At 44.0% G+C, this 21468-nt stretch overlaps 1 protein-coding gene across 1 annotated transcript in view; it reads left to right on the top strand.

The window, feature by feature from the left end:
• Lonrf2 (LON peptidase N-terminal domain and ring finger 2) overlaps nt 1-21468 on the top strand; it is a 32801-nt gene that overhangs the window by 5858 nt on the left and 5475 nt on the right. The window contains exons 2-11 of the mRNA XM_005359960.2: nt 7053-7171; nt 9193-9315; nt 10250-10402; nt 11166-11370; nt 11721-11814; nt 12606-12720; nt 14371-14492; nt 15167-15325; nt 18210-18372; nt 20489-20638. Of these exons, the coding sequence (XP_005360017.1) occupies nt 7053-7171; nt 9193-9315; nt 10250-10402; nt 11166-11370; nt 11721-11814; nt 12606-12720; nt 14371-14492; nt 15167-15325; nt 18210-18372; nt 20489-20638 (1403 nt within the window). The remainder of the gene's footprint in view (nt 1-7052; nt 7172-9192; nt 9316-10249; nt 10403-11165; nt 11371-11720; nt 11815-12605; nt 12721-14370; nt 14493-15166; nt 15326-18209; nt 18373-20488; nt 20639-21468) is intronic.

The raw sequence follows: 21468 nt of genomic DNA, 5'->3' as shown, positions 1-21468 counted from the left end.
CACACACACACACACACACACACACACACACACACACACACACCACAAAGGTGGATGTTCTAAGATTTTGTCTGAACTTGAAAGTTAATTAGATGGGTTTAAAAAAAAGCAAAAAGCAGATTGCAAACATTGGAAGTTAGGATGAAAAATCGCGGGGACAAGCTATGTAGGTTTGGGTTTTTGCTGACTTACTTAACAGATCTAGAGTTGTCTGAGAAGAGGGAAAAGCAACTGAAAAATGCCCCCATCTTGGTCTGTAGGCAAGCATGAGAACATTTTCCAAACTGATGACTGATGTAGAAGGGGACAGCTCACTGTGGGCGGAGCCACCCCTGGGGAGGTCATTTTGAGGTATGTAAGAAAGAAAACCGAGCAAGCTAGAGGGGAACAAGCTTGTAACTAATATCCCTCCACCGCTTCTGCTTCGATTCCTGCTTTGAATTCCTGCCTTGGTCCTCAGTGGACTGTGGCCTGGGATATATAAGCCAGATTAACCTTTTTCTTCCCCAAGTTGCTTTTGGTCATGGTGTTCCATAACTGCCATGGAAAAGCAAGCTAAGACACAAACTAATAGAACATTTCCGTGCTGGATCATGAGACAATGATGAAACAGAGCATAAGTTTGCAGGACACAGACAAAGATTCTGGTCTCTGAGATCAGAACCCAAAGGAAGAGCGAAGAGAAAGGGAAACATTTAAAGGGGGGAAGAAAAGGGCCAAGAATTTTCCACAGCCGATGAAAAATTGTGAGTCACCAAATCAAGATTCCCGAAGTAATGAAGGAGAAGTTTGGAATCAGAGAAGACGGACTAGGCTTTTTTTTTTTTTTTTTAGATTGCTGAAGGAATAAAATGTAAAATTAAGAATAAAAAGGTCTATCCAGAAGTTGTTTTCCATCTCAAATACCTTTCACAGATGAAAGGGACTCAAGATGCTATAGGCCAAAACTGTGGGCAACACCAAAGGACATTTTTGGTATTGGGATTATGCTACATAGACTCCTAAGGGATAAAGGCTTCACTGATTAAAAAAAAAATTACCCATGTAAAAGCATGGGACCAAGGAAGGAATGAAGACCAGAAATGTAACCCTACAAATGGAATTGGAATCTCAATAAAATGATGTTTTGTGGCATTTATAATTTATATAAAAGCGAATCTGGGAGGTAGCACAAAGCCAGGATGAGCGATAAACATTTTGTGGTGAATGTGTGTCTTGGGTGTGGTAAAAATACTGGAAGTAATACTGACAGCGTTTTATGTTGCATTCGATTTGAGCAACCAGCAAAAGGATTAAAAGGTGAAATGTAAAAGCTCTAGTGAGATAGCAGATATTTAACCCATTCAAAATACAGAGGACCCGAGGTGGCTCAGCAGGTAAAACACATCAGAATCTGAGTTCTGTTCCCAGAAACCCCCTGAACATAAAAGGAGAGGACTAACCACAAAGTCAGTGGCCTCCACAGCAAGGCAACCCCTCCCCACCCCCAGCCTAAACACACAATAAAATTTTAGAAGTGAAAAACAAAGTAACAGAGAACAAATAAGACACCCAGAAAAGTAAGGATTTGCTTCAGCGTTAAGTGATCTGAATATCCCTCTAGGGAGGAGGAGGTGGAGGGGGAGGGAGGAGGGGGAGGGGGAAGAGGCTGAGAGTGCTCTGATGTGACAAAATTAGCATCCAATAAATTAAAGGCAAAGTGTATTAAGAGGGATGGAGATATCTAGGATCTATGATCTGGTTAAACAGAAAACATAAAAAGCAGCGTTCCCGAGCATTCTGAATCTAACGAGTATGTAAGCACACACACCAAGAATATGAGGCGATAGAAATACACTTTTGTTTTAAAGAATTTAAACAAAACTTTTAGTAATTGATAACACACGAATAGAAAAGTAGTTAAGAATACATGTTGGAATAGATACATTGGTATTTTTATTTCATAGTGTTGGACCCTAAAGCCCACTTACCAAGGAGGGGTCACCCCAAGAGACCACTCTCACACCACAGTTGCTGCAAAAAGCAAGAGGAATTTTATTTACTGCCGCGACAGGGCCCCTCAGCCTTGGGAGGAGAAGGACCCTGAGTGTCTGTTACAGGCTACTTTTAAAGGAAAAAAACTGCAGAAGCAAAGGGGGAGCCCAGGAGTCGCTTGTCACCTCTTATGACTAGCTCATTTAATGGTCAGCTAACTATAATTGATCAATGCCATGGCGGTTGCTGGGTTGGGTTGAGCAAGGAGAAACACTTGCAGGTCATCTGCAGGTCGTTTTTCCCCAGTTCTAGGGCCTGGGTTTATTGAAGAAAAACTGCAAAGGGGATGGAGAATTCCAGGGGAAAGTACTCAAAGCTCCAGTGCACGCGAGGGTGATTATCAGATTCCTGGTTCCAGGGCGAGGGGCAGTAATGCTGAAATGCCCCAGAGTATTTCAATAGGTGTTACTATCACCTGTTTGAATTCACAGGATCTGTTGCTGTGTAGGCTGATACCTAGGTTAGACTATAAAATAAATGCAATAAATTAAAAGGTTGGAATCAAACAGAGGTGTTACTCGAACACTAAAGGAAAATTAAGCAACAGGTAAGTAGGCAGTCGCCAGATATTTGGAAACAAAGCAATGCATGTTTAACGTTAACATGTAACGTGTCTTAGTCTGTCTTCTGCCGCCATAACAAAATACCACAAACTAACCAATTTATAAAAGAAAGACACTGATTTCACATAGTTGTGAAGGCTGAGAAATCCAGTATCAGAGGTTCTTGCTCTGCAGTAGCAGAGGGCATTGTAAAACAAGACACAGCAGGGAGCACAGAGCTTGCTTAGATGTCCTTCCTAACTAACCTGCCCTTGTGTTAGCCTCTTTAGCCTGTCCGTGCGAGCAAAGCCCTCTGGCCTGATCTCTTCATTCGGCCCCACCTCTTAATACTTCTTAACAATAGAGCAGAATTTCTCTGTACACTTGGGGAGCTTTCAACCACACTGTTACCAACAGGTCAGATAAAAAAAAATCACAATTAAAAACAAGGAAACATTTGTCCTGAATGGTAATGAGAACACTATACTGAGCCGGTGAGATGACTCGGCGGGTAGGATCACTTGTGCACAGACCTAGTTTGATCCTCCGTTCTTACAGGGTCTCAGGAGAAAGTTCCTGAGAGCTGTTATCTGACGTCCACTTGTGCACTGTGATACCCGCATTCACTAACTGATTAGTTAGAAAACATGTATTGCAGTACATTGGCTCCTAAACACTACTGCAGTGGTACCCAGTCATGTTGGCATCAACTGCCGGTGACCGTCAGAGTGGTGGTCACTCTTCCCAGGGGTCTGCCAAGTGGCAAAGCACAAAGGGAACATCTTCAGTCCTGGGTATGTCCTGGGTGGTCACTGCAGCTTACACCAATAAATGTCCAAAATACACGCGGAAGACATGGAGTTTCTTGGTGCAGGGCTCAAGAGTGCAGGATTTTCAAGACAAAACCCATAATTACATCAGTGTCCAGGAGGGAGGAGGGGGGTCAGAACAACATCTGCCTTTTTTTTTTTTTTTTGCAGGGCTTAATGATATTTTTCCAGACACTACACGGCAATTATTTCTAATTTTCACTTCCACGTCGTTATTTTAGTTTTAGCCTGCACAGACACCAGCTATTCTGGTTACTATGTCTAGACCATGTTCGGGGTCACGGACAGTCTCATAGAAAGCATTACCAATGTGGATGTGGCTATTGGGGTGGCAGGCTGAGGAATGCCACGAAATAAAGTCAGGGCGAGATGACATCACCGATTCACATGTATGCGCGTGTCGTGCCACCAGACGCCAGATGAGGGCACCAGATCCCCTGGAACTGGAGTTGCAGGTGGTTGCGCACTACCGTGTGGGTGCTGGCGATTGAACCCAGGTCCTCTGGAAGAGCAACAGTGCTCTCAACTACTGAGCTGTCTCCCCAGGCCTTTTTGAAGTCAAGAATGGGAGGGGGGAGATGTGTGGGCCTGTGGATTAAATCCCTACTGGGGGAGAGGATGCGGATTTGCTGTCAATACCTTTGCAACATGAGAGTGACGGGAAATGGGGGCTGGAAATACGACAGCAAAAGAAATCTAATGATCTGCGTATGATACGGCTGTGTGGGAGACTCGAGAGAACCAGTTGGCGAACCGTCGGGATCCATGAGAAACTCATGTCGTGAGCGCAGGGTATGAAGTCCATGGATGACTTGTCTTTGAAGCTCAGTTTGCAATTCCAGTAGCTTCTTTTGTTTAGATCTCTCAAAACCTCCAACAGGGAGATATCAGAATGCACAGAATTGTGCAGTTAAGGAACTTTTACCTAATCTTTCAGGTAGAAGTTATTAGTCTGTAGTTCTATTTCCCATATAATGACACACTTTTAAAAAAGGCAGATCCTCTGAGAATTAAGAATAATTTTCTGCCAGGCAGTGAAAAGTCTCCTTTAAAAAATTTTTTTCTTATAATTCACTGAATACAATGAATGTTGGAATTAATAAAGCTGAGAATGATATTAGTGAAGTTGGAATGAGGAGATGGGGTGGATATGATCATATTTCACTGTATTCATCTATGAAATTCTCAAAAATAAAGCATTTTTTTTTTAGAAATATAATCATACACTCGGAGCAGGAGAGATGACTCAGAAGTTAAGAGCACTGGCTGCTCTTGCAGAGGACCTGGGTTTGATTTCCAGAGTGCACACAACAGTGCACAAACGTCTTTAACTACAGTTGCAGAGGATTCGATGCCCTGTTGTGACCTCTGAGGGCACCAAGCATGCATGCGGTGCACAGACTTACATATAGGCCAATCACCCGTACACATACAACAAAACGTTTTTAAAGATCACACACTTGCTTATGAGCTCTGTCAGTGCCTCTCAGTCTGCATGTACATTTTCAAAGATCTCATTATGGATCATAGCTAACAGATGGACATATTCACTTGACGGTGTGGATGGGAGAGCTTTGAGCCTTAAGGGAAACATTCTCCCTTTACCAAAACGTTTCATAATAGGCCTGTGTTACCAGAGACGAACAAGAGAGTGACAAGACTTTTCCTGGGGAGATGTAACACACACCAATACACAGATACAGTTGAAGTTCAAATCGTAGAACCAATGAGTTTTACTTAAGGGAGAGGTTACTTACAGTAGCAGAAATAACTCAAAGACAGGTGCGTCACCAAAGCCTACACTAGCTTGGGTGACATCTCATAAAAACTGGATATTTATACTATACTGTACAACTTGAAGGCAGCTCCAGGTGCTCTGTCTACACCTCTTCCTGGCTGCTTGGCTGGTTTCTGTTCCTTCCAGGCTTCTTGGCTGATTCCTGTTTCTTGCTTGCAGCTTGGCTCATCTGAGAGTCATCGTAGCTTGTCTAAGTAAGAGTCCTCCTGGCAGCTTGACTCTCAGCAGTCTTTATTGTTTACTATTGAGAGGGCGGGGTTAGCGAGTCTTGCCAGTTTCAGGAACTTCCTGAAGCCCGTTTTTGTGTTGTTTACCTTGTCTTAAAAATTAACAACAGGGTGTTTCAATCACAGTTCAGTGAGAAACAATTGCTGTTATGTTTTGATTTGTTTCAGTTTAAAAAGAAAAAAAAACCCAAAACCTTGTGAATGTCTTCCTGTGACTCCTGCTCCCCATTGCCCCACCCTTTTCCTGCCACGCCTCTCATTAGCATGTGTCCATAACAGTTCTTTTGCAGCTTACCATGCCTTCAGCCCTGTCTTGCATGAGTTTTTCGCTGCACATTTGCTTGGTTATCTACATAAACTAATAGGAAGCCTGCTGACCTTTGCAAAGGCCCAGGTGAGACTTTTGAGGTCAAAGTCAAGGTTTCAAGGCAATCCACAGCGGTGTTCAGGAAGAGAGAAAGGAATATGTCTAAGTGCTCAGCGTAGTTATCAACGGGAAAGGGCAGCTGCGAGGATCCCGAGAAGATGGGGGTGGAGTGAGCAGAGTCCAGAGGTGTGAAAACCAGCTGTGGAGGTATGTGCTATGTGACATCCCACAGAGAGAACCACTCCTGGACTTCTCTGGGAGCTGTGTTTGACTGTAATGTCACAGGAATGGTCGTCAGTGTGTCTTCTGTGTGAGGAACATGGGGAGGAGAGTTGAGAAGGTTCTGAGGTATATATAATACAGTTGCATAGGTGAATTGGCATGCACATGATTAGGTAGGGAAAAAGTTATGTTTTACTCTTCCCATCCAGTTTCTTGCTGTGTGGCACATGTGTATGCGTGTGTCGCTGTGTGTGCACAGTATCCGTGCGTGTGAATGCGGAGGCCGGAAGCTGGTGTCAGGTGTTTTTCTCAGTTGCTCTCTTAGTTTTGATCCTTGGCTCTTACTGAACCTGGGGCTCCACTTTGGCTGGATTGGGTAGACTGGAGAGCCTCCTGCCTTTGCCTCCCCAGTGTTGTGATGCAGGCATGCTACACTGTACCATGTGACTTCGGTGCTGGGGTTCAGACTGAGGTCCCAGTGCTTGGGTGGCAAACACTTGACTGACCCCCTCCCTCTCTATTAGGTTTTAAAGCATGGATTTCTTAGTGTGCTTCCCATGAAATGTATTTCATATGTCTCTTTTAAATACCTAATTTTACAGCATGAATTTCTGCAGTCCAAAAGAGCTGAATCTATAAGTGTTTCGTATTTTATAAAGGCTCTCTTTCTCTTTTTGAGTGTCTTCCAATTCTAATTTAAAAATTCAAAGTCAGAAATACCCCCCAAACCCAAAACTCAGGTTTGAAAGCTTTTTGGATTCAGATTACTTGGTTTGTTATTGCAGATTGTACTCGTGTGCTTGAAGGATTAATGTTATTTTTCCCTGATGCATTTTGAAGACTAGTTAAACTTATTTCTGTTTTCCTGAAAGGAACTCTGTGAATTGTGTTCATGTACTCAGTGAACTCAACATGTGATCACTGGGAATTGTTTTGTGTTTGTCTTTGTGCTAATTTCCCAACTTAATATTTTAATATCAGAAAGCAGTGTATCTTTAAAATGCAGTCACTTGTATCTCCCCTGTTTTTCAGCCCCTGATGACAGCTCACTCCTGCTGCTGCGAGCTGAGATATATCTAACCACAAAGAACTATGAGCAAGCCATGCAGGATGCTGATATGGTCTGTCAGAGGGAGCCTCTCCTGACTAAGGTGTTTTATACTTCTTCATTGGCTTTGGAAAGGGTCCATTTGATTAAGGTTATGGTGTATGTACGTGTGTGTCTGTGTGTGTGTGTGTGTGTGTGTATGTGTGTGTCTGCGTGTGAGGGTGTGTGTACGTGCATGTGCGTGTGTGTATGTGTGTCTGTGTGCGTGTGTGTGTGTATGTGAGTGGGGGTGCACATAGCTGTGTATGAGAGTGTATGTGTGCATGTGAGCTGGGGAGTGTGCATACAAGGTGTATGCATGTGTGTGTTTGTGCTGTTGCACTCACCTATGTAAGTACATGGAGAAGCCAGAGGTTAACATTGCAGTGTCTTCCTCAATTGCTTCTCCGCCTTATATTTGGATTCAGGGTCTCTCGGTGAACCGCTGGGATCCTCCTGTCTTCCCCTCTCAGTATGTCACCTCCCAGCTGTTTTCACATGCCTGGTTGGGATCAGAACTCAAGTCCCATGGCTTGAGCATATAGGAAACCTCAAATCCCACTCCCACGGTGACACACTTCCTCCAACAAGGCCACACCCACTCCAACAAAGCCACAGCTGCTACTAGTGCCACTCCCTATGAGCTTATGGGGGCCAGTTACAGTCATACTACCACAGTCGGACGCATTAATTTCAGATGCGTGGAATGAACAAGAAGCCATGCAGAATAACTCAAACCACAACCAGTCTGCTGCTTAGGCCCAGAGTTGTTAAGGAAGTCTTGAAAGTGACAAGAAAACGTGGCATATAGGGAAATAGCAAGATGGATGCTTAACATCTCATGAGACATTATACATTTGATTTCTTAGATCTAGTTAAAGTCATTCTTAGAGATTTATAGTATCATCATCTCCCATTAAAGGACAAAGATCCAAACTCTAGTTTCTATCCTAAGATTAAAGCTAGACCAAGAAGAGCAAATTCAAACCAAAAAATGAGAGACTGGAAAGATGATTCAGTGGTTAAGAAGGCTTGCTGCTCTTCCAGACAACTTGAGTTTGGCCATGGTGAGTGGCTCACAACTGCCTTCAATTCTAGCTCAGGAGCATCCACCATCTTCCTCTGGCCTCAGCAGAAACCTGCGTACAGGTGACATACACACTCAGAGAGTCACACACAGACACAGAAATAAAAATAAATCTTAAATAAAAGCGAGGTGAACAGAAGAAAGGAAATAAATGTAAGATCAATGGCCAACAAATGGGACCAGAAAGTACACATTACAGAAGCCAGAGTTTGGTGAGTAGGTCTTCACCAAACATTTAAAACTCCTGATCTTCAAAGGATATTGGTGCAGAGATGAAAATTAAACACAAATTAGGAACAGATAAGATTGCGTGATAAGGGGAAGTTGTACTCAGCATATATGAAGTGAGCTTACCAATCCAGTAGGAATCCACACAACTGGTTAAATGGTTAAGGAATTTGAACAGTATTTTACTAAAAAAGACATGAAAATATCAAAGAAACATAAAAAAGTGCACTGCCTCTTTAGTCCCAACACCTTCTTTTGACCTCTAAGGTCACCTATACCTGTGGCACACACACACATGAACACATTTAAGCAAATGATGATTGCTGGTATATAGAAATTATAACTGTTTTGCTGTCATAATTTATAGTATATTTTGAATTCAGATTCATTCATGTGTATACCTGGCTTTGATCTTTTGTTCAAGATAGCTTTAAGAGTAATGATAAATATATTATAAATCTAATTTCTTGGCTATTCAACAGTTTTTGTAAATTATATGGATTTCATAAATATCATAAACAATAAAATTAGATTGATAGATTCCATTTCTTTCTTAGCATGTCCTCTAGAACTTCTTTGGGCACGAACCTCAGTTACAGTGATCAATGCATTCTGATTGTAGGTGTATTTATTAAACAGTGAATCTTGTCTTAAGAACTGTTTCCATTCACCTAATCTGAAGATGTAGCAAACCATTCTAACACATTTTCCGGGGCTTGTTGTCTCCAGATGTAGATAATCTTGCTGTGTTTGTCTTTGGGCAAATCCAGGGGCACCGTATAAAAGCTCAGATTCTTTCTGGATTGGGAAGAAGTAAAGAAGGGCTGAAGGAATTTATCTACTCCATTGCTTTAAATCCTGGATGTAAGTCGGCAAGGAAAGAAACACAGAAGGTATGCGTTCTCAAGAATGACTTCCTCCTGCAGGTGTTACGTGTGGCTTTGTGTCATGCCGGGAGCCCTTGCCCGTGAGAGCAACACGTTGTAATTTCAAACGCCCACAATAGTGCGGTTAGCGACACCGTAGTCATGCGCACCACGTTTGATGACCTCTAATTAGATATGCAGCAGAATGTCTGCTAAGGTGATGGACACCTGCCTCCGTTGCGATGAGAGGCTGACACATGAGGCCAGGTTGCAGCACACGGCTGTGGAGACAGAGTGTTGATCCTAGGGAGAGTTCTGCCCCGCACACTGACCTGGGATGTGCAGCAGCGCTTCACCAGCGTGGTCCAGAAGGTACTGAGTCACGCTTGCTTTAGGAATGGATCCTATCCAAATGCCTAGGCAGTACTCACCTGGTCTTTGTGTGGCATTTCCAGGGACTGGGAGTTTCTGGTTTGCTCTTGTCAGTGTTCCCTGTTTGAACACGGTTTAACTCACGCGGCTACCGCCTGCCTACACTATGATCTCTGCTGATGAGCGCATTCTGCTTTGTGCTACAGTGCAACACGAGTCAGTTTTTCCTCCCACGGTTGTGTGAACCCGCCTTAGGGACTTAAAGACAGCTTGCTTTTTTCGAAGCATGTTTTTCAGGCAGAGAAGGGTCTCTGGGTTCCCTCCTCTGGGCACATTCCCGTATTTTACCATTGGTAAGATGGGTGGAAAGGGGCTAGAATCTACGGTTCTTAACACAGTATGTATAGTTTCAAAATGTTAGTATTTTAAGAGATTAGTGGCTGGAATACAGTGGTTGTTCTTTACCATTTTTTTTTACAGACCTGTTTGGCTTGTGTTGACTCTGAACCTCTAAAATATGTTAGAGACCCCCACACACTACCCAGTGGATTTTTTTACAACGTGTTTTCTCTTCTTGAAAAATTGACAGGTAATATGTGAGGTGTTGTTTTCAGCTTCAGAAAGTGAGCATCAGAATTCGACAGCTTCTACCCAAAGTGGACCAGAGGCCCACTGTGATGGCCAGATGAATCCCCAGTGTCCTGTGGAAGAAGGCGGGAGCGCGAATACGGGCAGTCCTGAGGTGCGAATTGCATGTGTCTGCCGCTGGGTGACTTTACTGTTTGGCAGCTCCTGGGGCATCATGGATCCTATGACTAGATGTAAACACTAGTCAAAGCTTTTAAATGAAGTGGGCAGAACTAACGGAACAGCACAGATGGGAGCCCCGGAGCCTCTCCAAACTGTTTAGGAACACCTCTAAAATGTTAGGAGACCTCATATTATTTTTTGTCTTGGAGAAAAAAGAAAGCAGAGACAGATCTGGACATGTGATATATAATGTATACATTGATGTATAGGCTATAGTTTGCAGATTGGTCTTCTCGGAAAGAAATTATCCTGTGTTCTACCACGAGAAGTGTAAAGCACATCTGATTACCTGATTGACAAAGCCAGTCAGGCTCGGGAGCACGGGCACTCTCTTTTCCTCAGAAGTTGATTTTTGTGTGTGTAGAGACTAGGGGTAACTGTTGGGTGTCATCTTCTGTTGCTCCCACTTACGTTCTGAGACAGGACCTCTTGCTGACCCTGAGGCATGCTGTTTCAGCTGGCCTGGTGTCTCCCCTCACACTGACGTGACAGACTTGCCCAGCTTTTGCAAACAGATGCAAACCCAAGGCTCCAAGGCTCCAACCCCAAGGCTCACGCTTGTACAATAAGTACTTTCCCCACGGCCCCTTTCCAGAGAGTTTTAAGAAGGCTTACTGCATGTCGGCTTCTTTGGTTTTGTTTCCCTTGTATCCTATGGCTCTTCAATATCCAGGATTCTCTTTCTTTCTTGATAGAATCCATCTGAGAGGTCTGATGCAGTCAAGAAGGAAATCAATTCTTCGGTTTTGTATTTTATTATGGGCCAAAACCGTGAAGAGGACAAAAAGGCTTTGGAAAGCGTCTTTCCAGCAGCATCGAGCAGCACTTTAAAGAGACAGCTCCCAAGTGACACAGGAGATGGGTGTGATGGGAACACCCCAGAGAAAGTTCCCAAGAAAGGTCAGCTAAGTGTTGCTTGCCGTGATATTCTGAAATCAAAAGGGTAGAGTATTAGTTAGTACTCCCATGAATTTGTAAAAGATCTTAACACAGTAAAATCCATACAGAAATGAGTATACCAGCTTTTTTTTCTAGAGCGAATTTTGTTGGGGCTTTATAGTGAGGAAGAGAACAAACACTTGGATGGTTTTCCCTGAATTCACACCGCCTTGGTCAATTCTTGTAAGAGTTTTTCTTCAGCAGCATTTGTTAACACTGATATTGAAACATTGTGTCCAGAAGAAATACGTTTGTCATAGGGTGTTTCTCAGAAGTTTGGATGTTTGTTACAACATTTGAAAATTTTTCAGATGTGGATTCCTCACCTCAGGGGAAAGTGAACTCTCTGGAGGAGCCAGAGTTCACGATTGACCTTGCTGACTTTGAGTGTGCTCTGTGTATGAGGTGAGCTGGATACAATTCATATAGGTCTTTTAAAAAGTGTTTGTGAATTCTATAACCGCATGCAAGGGCTGCTGTTGAAGATGTACATGTACACCTAGATACACATGTGTGTGTGAGTGTGTATGAGTGTGTAAGTGTATGTGAGTGTATAAGTGTGTGTAAGTGTGTGTGTATGAGTGTGTATGTGTGTGTTAATATGAGTTACTACTGCTATGATAAAACATCATGACCAAAAACAGTTTTGGGGAGGAAAAGGTTTATTTGGCTTACACTTCAACATCCGTAGTCTGTCAATGAAGGAAGCCAGGACAGGAATTCAAACAGGGCAGGAACCTGGAGACAGGAGCTGGTACAGAGGCCATGGAACGGTGCTGTTTACTGGCTTGCCCCCTATGACTTGCTCAGCCTGATTATTTTTAGAACCCAGGATCACCACCCCAGGGGTGGCCTCACCCACAATCAACTGGTCCCTCCACATCATTCACTAATTTAAAAAATGCTCTAACGGCTTGCCTATAGCCCAATCTTACAAAGACATGTTTCTCAATTAGGGTTTCCTCTTCTTAGATGACTATAGCTGGTGTCAAAATAACGTAAAATTAGCCAGCATAATATATATCAGTAATAATTGATTTATTTTCTAAAAGTTTAGTGAGGATGTACAAGAGGAATGGATACAAATGACTCCCACGGCTGGATGGAAACTGCATAGGGCATCCTTTTAAGCAGGTGGCTCTTTTGAACGTCTGTTCTGGATATATCCTGGTGGAAACCCATGATCTTCTTTCTAGGTTGCTCTTTGAACCTGTCACTACGCCCTGCGGACACACATTTTGCCTGAAATGCCTCGAGCGCTGCCTTGACCATGCTCCACACTGCCCACTGTGCAAAGACAAGCTTTCAGAAGTAAGCGGTTTGTGAAATCAAAAGGCCCCTCTTGTGCTTTGATAAATATTTCATGCTTCTCTTCTACCATCTACTTGTTAAAAATCAGACCTTTTTTTTAAAAAATAAAAATCTAATATGGGTCATTTCCCACCTCTTTCATCAGCCAGAACAATAAGGAAGCATTAGATGCAGAAGTAGCCAAATAAAGTGATTTTCAGGTATAAATCATTGTGTTAGATTGAAAAGAGCTATCAGGATATATATAGTCATGCCAAACCGTTTGACGTACTGTGATACGCTCACGTGTCTGGTTGTTCCACTCAGCCTTCCAGTCTCTTCTATGCTCTTCCCAGTCATCAGTCGCTACTGCCTTTGGTCCGAAACCAAAGCCAGTAAAATGTAGTGTATCAATGGAAATTATCTATTGACATTTAACCCAAATCAAAACTCTGGAGTCCATTTATACTGAGCGTGCAGATAAGACAGATGAAATGAATAGCATTGCAGAGCTGTGTGCTGGCTCTGTTGTTCTCACAGGTAACCTCTGTTTTAATTATCTTCCAGAAGAAACATGCAGCTTCTAGATCACATGCTTTATCCTTTCCTTCCTCCCCCTCTGGCGCACACTGAAGCATCCTCCTAGGCTAAATTAACTTTTCAAAAGTCTGACGTGGCAGGAGAGGATATTAAAATGAAATAAAATTGAACTTAGACAGCAACGAGGACACTAAGAGAGACTTACATAGATCTGATCTCCGTGGAAAGTAGAAAAAGACAAGATCCCCTGAGTTGATTGGGAGCATGGGGACCTTAGGGGAGGGTTGAAGTGGGGAGGGGGGAGGCAGGGAGGAGAGCAGAGAAAAATGTAGAGCTCAATTAAAATCAATTAAAAAAACAACCACACACATACAATAAAAAAGGAAGCAAGTATAACTTTTTAATTTGTTGCCAAAGCTTGTTAAAATATGTCATCACCATTAAAACCTCTCTGAAACGTGTGTACATACTTGCCTTATGTTGCATGATGCACTTGCATTGTTAAATTGCATTCACATTGCAGATTTCTAGACTTGTCAGGGGTCGCAGGATGGTTATCAGTGTTATACTGTGCCTTACGTTCTGAGTGTACATGGCAGTTCACTTGGGAGCTCCTCCGTGGTCTTCCCCATGCTAGTATCGTCTCTTGCTGACGGGCACACCTCCCCTGTTCAGTGATGCACCCGTGTTTCCGGGATCCAGGGACCTGAGGACGGCTCCCTATGTTCATGAGAACAAAAGCTGGCCTCTGTGACCGTTTGTAACACAAGCCTTTTGCTTGCACTTTTCCCGCTGTCTCACGAGGGCTGGGTGAAGAGGCAAAACCTGTGCATCATGTACGTGGATGAAAATGTCACAGTAATACCCATCGCTCGGTGTGCTGACCAGAAAAGTCATAATGGAACGAAAAATCCAGGAACATCCTGGACGTTCACTAAATATAAGCCCCTTGAGGACAAAAACTTCAAGTGTCCAGTTTTTATTGTATTGCCAGGGAGCACTAGACACCCAAACAGCAAATGCCCGGCAACCCCTTTCTCACATGTACAGAACAAGAGCCAGCTCAGTGCTGATCATTGTCCTGTAGGAATAATTGCCATTTGGTATCATTTAATATACCTTTTATTACAGTTGTTGGCAACCAGAAACTTTCATGTGACTGTTCTGGTTGAAGAACTGATACTCCGGTACTTACCAGATGAGCTGTCTGATAGGAAGAGGATTCACGATGAAGAAATGCTGGAACTATCGGAGTAAGTGATTCTATCACATGAAGTCGGTCTTTGGTGCAGAATACTGACGACAATCTTCACTGACACCTTATCTTAGATTTTGTTTTTTGTTTTTTTTCATAACAGATTTTTTTTACCTTTAAATAGAAAAGGTTAGTTGGAAAATATTTGTGGGTATATAAGTGTAAGTCATAAGAAATATTTCAAAATCCATTTTTTTGAAAGTTGCATATTTGTTTTCTGTATCTGGACATCTTTCTAAATGGAAAAGCAAACACCAGAACAGGAAGCAGGATTGTGACTCATGGAAATTTCCTCTCTCCAGCTGGTTAAAGTGTGTGTTTCCATGTAGACCCGGTCGATACTCCACGTCTTATGTAAAACTTGATGCCTTTGTGTGCTGTGTGCTTTTTGCTTTGTGCAATATTTTAAGTATAATCCAAAGCTGTACGCTTTCCAAGTACAGTGCTATAACACAGGATGCTCTAAAATCGTCAAACATGACATTAAGGAGGACAGACTTGGCTGCAAACTGGCTGAGTGGAGACGTCATCGCACACTTAAGCCCTGAGTCAGGCTCAGACGTTGTTCCTCCGCTGGCTGCTCTGGTTGCTATAGCAACTGCTCGCTTCTGTTCTGAGCTTCTGCTCTGAACAGCTTACCCATCGAAGCTAACATTTCCCCTTGCTCTGCAGTCTGACCCGAGATGTGCCCATCTTTGTGTGTGCCATGACCTTCCCTACGGTTTCCTGCCCTCTGCATGTCTTTGAGCCCAGCTATCGGCTCATGATAAGAAGATGCATGGAAACCGGCACCAAGCGATTTGGCATGTGTTTGTCTTCAGAAAATGCAGGGTAAGAAACAGCGTCTCAAGGCTCCTGATTAAGGGCAAACTTCCTCTTCGTCCTGAAGAGCAACTAAAGGTGACACCTGGAAATCGTTAGTCGTTCAAATTGCTTTTCAAAAAGTATAAGCTCATGGTTTTTGGTTTTATGCAAACCAAGCCACCTGTTTTTACTTCTTTTTTTTTTTTAAAGATTTATGTATTTTTATATACATTGGTATATTGCCTGCATGTGTGTCTGTGTGATTGTGTCCTCAGGTCCTCTGGAGTTACAGACAGTTGTGAGCTGCCGTGTGGGTGCTAGGAATTGAACCCAGGTCCTTTGGAAGAATAGCCGGTGTTCTTAACCCTTGAGCCATCTCTCCAGCCACCTGTTTTCACTTCTTATTGCTTCACTTTAGTTGTCTGGAGAGGATGTTGCGAGGCAACGGGCTGCTGGGGCTTGATTTCAGAACTTGAGTCCCTTCTTGTCCTGAGAGGTTTTTCCAGTGCACCGTGGTCATGACCTTGATGTTGTCATATCCAAATGGCAGCTGGTGGTAATGCACCCCTAGAGGATCCTGGAGGGAAAAAAGCCACCTCCTGTATGCTGTCACCTGCTGTGAAGGAGGGCAGGACACGTAGTCTGTCCGTGTGCCTGGGAGGAAGAGGAGAATGTGTTTTAAGAACCACTCAACAGATCCTACCATAATCACCCAGGGGTAAATCAATTTTTAAGAGAATACACATGTATGAAAAAAAAATCCTAAAACTTGACCGATTCATATCTATGAAGCTGTACCTGAAAGGCCAGCGTTAGTGGATGCTAAGACTCCATTTCCATAGGAGGCCATTTCTATACAGCTCCTTCATTTCATATCTCAAAAGGGTTTTATTTACCCGTTTTAGAATCAGCGTGACAGCAAAGGACCAGATAGTTTTGAACAAATCAAATGACCAGAAAGAAGGACAGTCCCCCCATATCAGAATCCTAAGCTGCAGTCAGAACATGGAGATGAGATCTGCTCAAATATGAACTCCAGATTCATATATAATTGCATGAAGGAGAGAGAACACCAGCTAAAGCTTCCAATCAAAGTAGTGGGCAGTGGGCAGTCTAAGTAGGACAGCAAAAGCCTCTTCCCTTCTTTATGTTATTATGTATATGTTTCTAACAGATTCCTGTTGTGAAAACTGTGAATCAGAAAATATAAAAGAGAGATTAAGAGAAAATATTAGAAATTATTTTCACAATTGGGAGCAGGAAAAGACAAAGATTTTTTTTTTTTTTTTGGTTTTTCAAGACAGGGTTTCTCTGTGGCTTTGGAGCCTGTCCTGGAACTAGCTCTGTAGACCAGGCTGGTCTCGAACTCACAGAGATCCGCCTGCCTCTGCCTCCCAAGTGCTGGGATTAAAGGCGTGCGCCACCGCCGCCCGGCCAGGCAAAGATTTTTTAACATAAGACGCTGACCATGCACAATTGTGTGCAAGGGCTTAGTAAGTTAGCATATGTTAAGATTGGGCTCATTAGAAGTCAGTAGAAGTAGCGTGGCCAAAGCTACAGCAGTTACTCCAAGACTTCTCAAACACACCAGAGGGCAGAGGGCACCCGAGTCCCCCTAGCGTAGGGCAGGAAGGGAAGCCAGAGGGATAGCAGTGTGTTTGAAATCAGGTAGTTTGTAAAAGCACACCGATGGCCCGTTGTGGAGCAGCACGAGGCCGCATCTGCTGGGAGCTGCAGGCAAGAGGCGTTTGCCCCACTCAAGGGTTCTTGTCCGCAGACCAGGTAAGGTGCTCCTAGATGGGATGAGCTCTGCAGCTGAGGCGGACATGGAAGAGCTGGCATTCGGAGGTTGTTTGCCTATAGCTAGAAAAACACAGGACATCTTCTGGCTGCTTCTACGTATGTGCACACCACAGGTGGGAATGGGAGTGTTCTGTGAGAGAGCCAGGAAGGGAAGATTTTATTAGGTGGGGAAGTGGTTTGTGACTTGAGAATCCACAGTCATCTTCAGTTTAGGAGATACATGGTGCCGTTGCTCACTGTAAGAACTTAGGAAACAAGCATCTTAGGTTTCAAATCTTGACTGAAATCATAAATAAGCTTCCGTGTTCCGGGAAGCTGGCGCAGGTACATATTACATATCCCTGTGTGTCCCATCATGAGTGTCACCGAAACACTGATGAGGGTTTAGTAATGAACACGGGAAGAGCTCCAGGGAAAGTGTTGCTGTGAGAATAGATGGGGCGGCTAAGGATGCCATCCTGGGTATCCCAGCGTGTGAGAAGAATAGAGGGGGCGGCTAAGGGTGCCATCCTGGGTGTGTGAGAAGCAGGCAGGGAACGCAGTGTGGAGGACCAGAGAGGTCACCGAGTGTAGAGAAGCGTAGAGGGTGTTAGTTCAGCGGCAGGACGCGCCCACTGACTGTGGCCACCTGGAGGGTATCTGTAGCTTCTGTTGGGATCTTACGGGGAGTGGTGGGATGTAAAGGGGAGGCAGAGAGACAGGCAGTGGCTGTAGACTGCCTGCCTCAGGACTTTGATTGGACAGTGCACGTGAAAGTGGGGAGATTCTTCGTGGGCCAGGAGCAGAGTGCCTGAGCAACACCAAATATTGTGCGTACTGGACCCGCAACACGGCCTGGCCAAGTGGCTAAAGCACTCCATTTAAAATTTGGTCTTTTCCCATACCTCAGATCCTTCCAGAGCTCTCGCTCATTTGATGCTGAGGCCCGAGGCCTCTGTCAAGCCATCTCCATCTCTAGTGTAGGCAGTACTCAACAGAAGGACGCATTATCTCATTGGATGATAACCTTGCTGACCCGATGTAGGGACACCCACTGTTCAGTCTGGTTTTGCGTTCCTTTTGAAAGCCAGACACAGTTGCCTCTTTCCCCGCCTGCCCGTCCTTTTAGGATTTCGGAGTTCGGCTGCATGCTGGAGATAAAGGACATCAGAACTTTCCCCGACGGAAGCTCCATTGTGGATGCAGTCGGGATTAGCCGCTTCAGAGTGCTCAGCCACCGCCACAGGGATGGCTATAACACCGCGGACATCGAGTACCTGGAAGACGAGAAGGTGAGGGTCATTTTACAGGGCCTCAATCTGTTTTCCTCTCTACTGTGCTTACAGTGTTATTTCCGTCCTAATCCAGCACTTGAGTTGTTGCATTTTCACTTGGGTTAAAGTTAGTAGAGAAACCTCCTAAACTGAAATGCCCTTAGGGAGCCTGGGCTTGTGGTTCCATGTATGATATTCGAGTCTGGGGACTGACACACTTTTCCTATAAAGACCAGACACAGATCAGGTGACAATTCTGTCTCTGGTTCCTTCATAGAGTCAGTTGATGGTGCATTGAGCATTACAAAAATAACTATGCCTCTACAAATGTATAGACATGTTTGTCTTACCGTTATTCCCTGGACAGCAGGGTATAGCTGCATGTAGCATCCACCTGTCGTCCTAGATGCTCTAGACTGAAGAAGGAGGAAAGATAAACCCACGTGTGAGGCCAGCCTGGGCAACATAGCCTAACACTGTCTCCAAAACAAAACAATAGCGTGTAACAACTGTTTCTAGTAGGTCAAGTAATCTATAGATGGCTCAGATTATAAGGGGGGTGGACACGTGTGGGCTTTATGTAAGTGGTACATCATTTTATATAGACTTGGGTATCTGCGGGAGATATTCTGGCTCGGTTCTCCTAGACACTAATTGATGATTGTGCTTTAGACCCTGCAAGACATGTGGTCTCTGCTGCAACTGGTTTCTATTCTTAGGGTTAATAAGCAGCAGTAGGCCATGTGTAAAGGACTGTGTTAGACTGGTTTTCAATACAATGTTATTTATTAAGACATGGTGGGAGTTGCCAGGGAGATGGCTAAGTGGTTAAAAGCACTGGCTTCTCTTCCAGAGGACCCAAGTTCAATTCCCAGCACTCACATGGTGGCTTGTGACCTTCTGTATCTCAGGTTCCAAGAAAGCAGATGCCCTCTTCCAGCCTCCCCAGAAACGCACAGACATGCATGTAGGCAAAACACCTATACATATAAAATACATACTCGGGGAAAGGGCTAACAATGTGGTGATGGCCAGCTTTTGAGTCCCAGCGGTGATTCCTCATATGGTCCAGAGTGAGGTAGAATACAAAACAGTCGTGCTTGAAAGAGCCTTCCAAAGCGAGTATAAAAATCTCTCACCCTTCGAGAATTATTTTTATCTCACAGAAATCTGTGTAAGTCAAACCTATAATGGTTCTTTCTGTCTGTTACAATTTCTGTGGATTTTGTAACTTCAAGAGTTGTCTACCCAGAAAAGACCTGGATGGTTTATTCTGCTTTACCAAGCTGTGATCTTGACTGACACACGTACATGATAGCCGACGGTGAAGCTAAGACACGCCCAATCACTAGTCCCCTGCTCTGCCAGATCATCCTAAGCAGGGTTGAGGTGGAGCCAAATGATTGGCTGGACAGTGAGGAGTATTGGATGCCAGGCACAGCACACCACAGTATGGCTGAGCAGTTGCTAATGTTGGTGGTCATGGTGCCGCCCAGCACAGCTCCTGGAGTGTGATTTGGTATTAGGAAAATGGTTTGTAAAATACTAGCTCTGATTCCTTGTTCTGCAATACCCAACAAAAAGTTCTCTTGTGTATATTTATTTCTTTGTTGTATTGTGTGCGCACACACAGTATGCATGTGGGGGTCAGAGGACAACCTGCAGGAATCTGTACTTTCCTTTTACCACGAGGGTTCTGATGACCAAACTGAGGTTGGCAGGCTTGGTACTGGACGTTCTTACTTGGCGTTATTGTCTTGTCGGTTCCTCTGTATGCATATTTATAATACTGGCATCTTAAAAATCATTTTAAAAATAAAATGTCAGGATATTCAAAATGTATCTTATGTATGTGGGTAAATAACTTATTATATATCAGATACATAATCCGTACCCATGGACAGTTATTTATAACGGATATGTGCTCACATTAGAATCTTAAGAGAAGAACCAGGGTGCAATTCATAGATCTCAGACTTATTAAAAAGCAAATATTTCTATAGTAAACATGTCATTTTGTGTCATTGGTGAAGAAGTAGATGTCACAAATCCAGCTAGCTGTCAGAGGTCACCAGTGTGCAGAGGCCTGTGTCTGCATGGATTACTGAAATGTCTCTCTGTCTTCTCTGGCCAGGTGGAAGGTCAAGAGTATGAAGAACTCACCGCCCTCCATGAGTCAGTGTACCAGGAGGTTGTTTCCTGGCTTGCTTCTCTCCAGGATCCCATGAAAACGAAAATCCTAAACCTTTTCGGGTCGATGCCAGACAGGGAGCCTGAGGCACAGGTAAGCTTTCTTCCCTTCTCTGGTCATGCTGCTGTTTCCCATGGTCATGTGACAAGGCTGTTCATTCTGTGATAAACTCAGCAGCGCAGCACTGTGTGCCGTCGCGACCGTGAGCCAGCTTGAGTTCTAGCTTCCCAAAGAAGACTTAGTACAGCAGCCTGTGCCTTGTGTAGCAGAGTAGCTAGATCAAGGTTTTCTATCCATGCACGAAGATCACCTCAAACAAAAATCATTCTGTTAGCTCAGAACACCATGCTTCATCTCTGTCTTGCACATGCCAAGCAAAATGTTGAGTGCCTGAAGAGAAAACCCCACAGCCATCGCTGTCTTGGAAGCCTTAGGTCCTTACTGACCGCCCAGCAGTTTTTGTTGCAACTGACCCTTCGGGAAGCAGATGGGCAGCTTGTGGTGTGTATCTAAGCTCCAATGCATCACCTTCTAATGACAGAGCTGCTCAGGTGCAGAATGCTTACGAAGTACATAGCTTCTTCCAGCTGCTCTGTGTGAGCCTCTGGATGGCAGAAATCGTGTATGTAGTGGGAGGGACCAGCTTTCAACATGTTTCGTATAAAATTAAATGCGTTTTGTTTTTCCCCATCTGTTTCCGTCTTCCGATTCTTGGGTGCATCTTTCCTTTACCCTCTGCTTCAGTGCTGTTTCTTGTAACTCCTTACGGGGGTCACACAACTAAATGCGAGCATTAAGAACAATTTGCCGGCCGGGTGATGGTGGCGCACACCTTTAATCCCAGCACTCGGGAGGCAGAGGCAGGCAGATCTCTGTGAGTTCAAGACCAGCCTGGTCTACAGAGCTAGTTCCAGGACAGGCTC

Source organism: Microtus ochrogaster, linkage group LG2, assembly GCF_000317375.1.
Source record: "Microtus ochrogaster isolate Prairie Vole_2 linkage group LG2, MicOch1.0, whole genome shotgun sequence".
Taxonomy (NCBI): Eukaryota; Metazoa; Chordata; class Mammalia; order Rodentia; family Cricetidae; genus Microtus; species Microtus ochrogaster.
This window is presented reverse-complemented; position numbering and strand designations above follow the sequence as displayed.